The sequence below is a fragment of the Bison bison genome, unplaced genomic scaffold, assembly GCF_000754665.1.
Source record: "Bison bison bison isolate TAMUID 2011002044 unplaced genomic scaffold, Bison_UMD1.0 scf7180017477229, whole genome shotgun sequence".
NCBI classification, from domain to species: domain Eukaryota; kingdom Metazoa; phylum Chordata; class Mammalia; order Artiodactyla; family Bovidae; genus Bison; species Bison bison.
The window spans coordinates 1-793 of NW_011381611.1; the positions used below are offsets into that span (position 1 = coordinate 1).

Sequence of the window (793 nt, forward strand, 5' to 3'; positions counted from 1 at the left end):
ACCTAGGTGGCAGTTTATTTAAAGGAAGCACTGGGACTTGTGGTCACACCCTCCAAGAACAAAAAAGTATTTAAAATATGGAACGACCATGGATGTCATGTGAAGAAGAACAAGAGCCAGAACCACAGAAAAGTGAGGGAGAAACCAAACTAGTAAATGATGAAGATGCTGAACTCATCTTGGTTGGAGTGGAACATGTACATGAGGATGATGATGTGATCTTTGTTGGGATGACCTCAAATTTAAAACCAGTCATTTCAAACGTACTGAATAGAGTTACCCCAGGTTCTTGTTCAAGGAGAAATAGGTATGGTCACTTCAGGAAAGATAATGCTCAGAAATTACAGCCTGTTAGTCATGTGACTCCTACATCAGAAGCAAAGACGGTCTTGCCACTTTCTGTCTCTGAATCAAGATCAACAGATAGTCCTATTATTATTGAGCCTTTGTCCAAAGCGGATTCTAAAAATATTTCACCACAAATAGTGCCTAATAGCTTTTCAGAGTTATGTTCTCCTTTGATTACCTTCACAAGTTCATTGCAGCATCCAGTAGAAACAGCAGTTTCTGCAGGAGATATGGATAAAAGTCCTCGTGTATCAAAGCGACTTTCCACTTCTGAAACAAATAGCACAAGTCCCAAAAGGCCTACACTCAGTGATGGAATTATAGGAGAACATTCTTTAGCTTTGTCCCTTTCAGGTACTTTTCATACAGTGACTACTCAGCAAAGCACACCAGACAGTGTTCATAACTCATTAAGCCATGTTCAGAGTGGAGAACCTTGTCCAAC

The 793-nt window shown here is 40.1% G+C and overlaps 1 protein-coding gene across 1 annotated transcript; it reads left to right on the plus strand.

Annotated features, from left to right (window-relative positions):
* Positions 1–10: 10 nt before the first annotated feature.
* Positions 11–788, plus strand: LOC104989797 (zinc finger protein 280B-like; the record flags this gene model as incomplete). Its single annotated transcript, XM_010841622.1, has 1 exon — positions 11–788. A coding segment is annotated over exon 1 (711 nt), but the record flags the coding sequence as incomplete, so codon positions are not given.
* Positions 789–793: the final 5 nt, after the last annotated feature.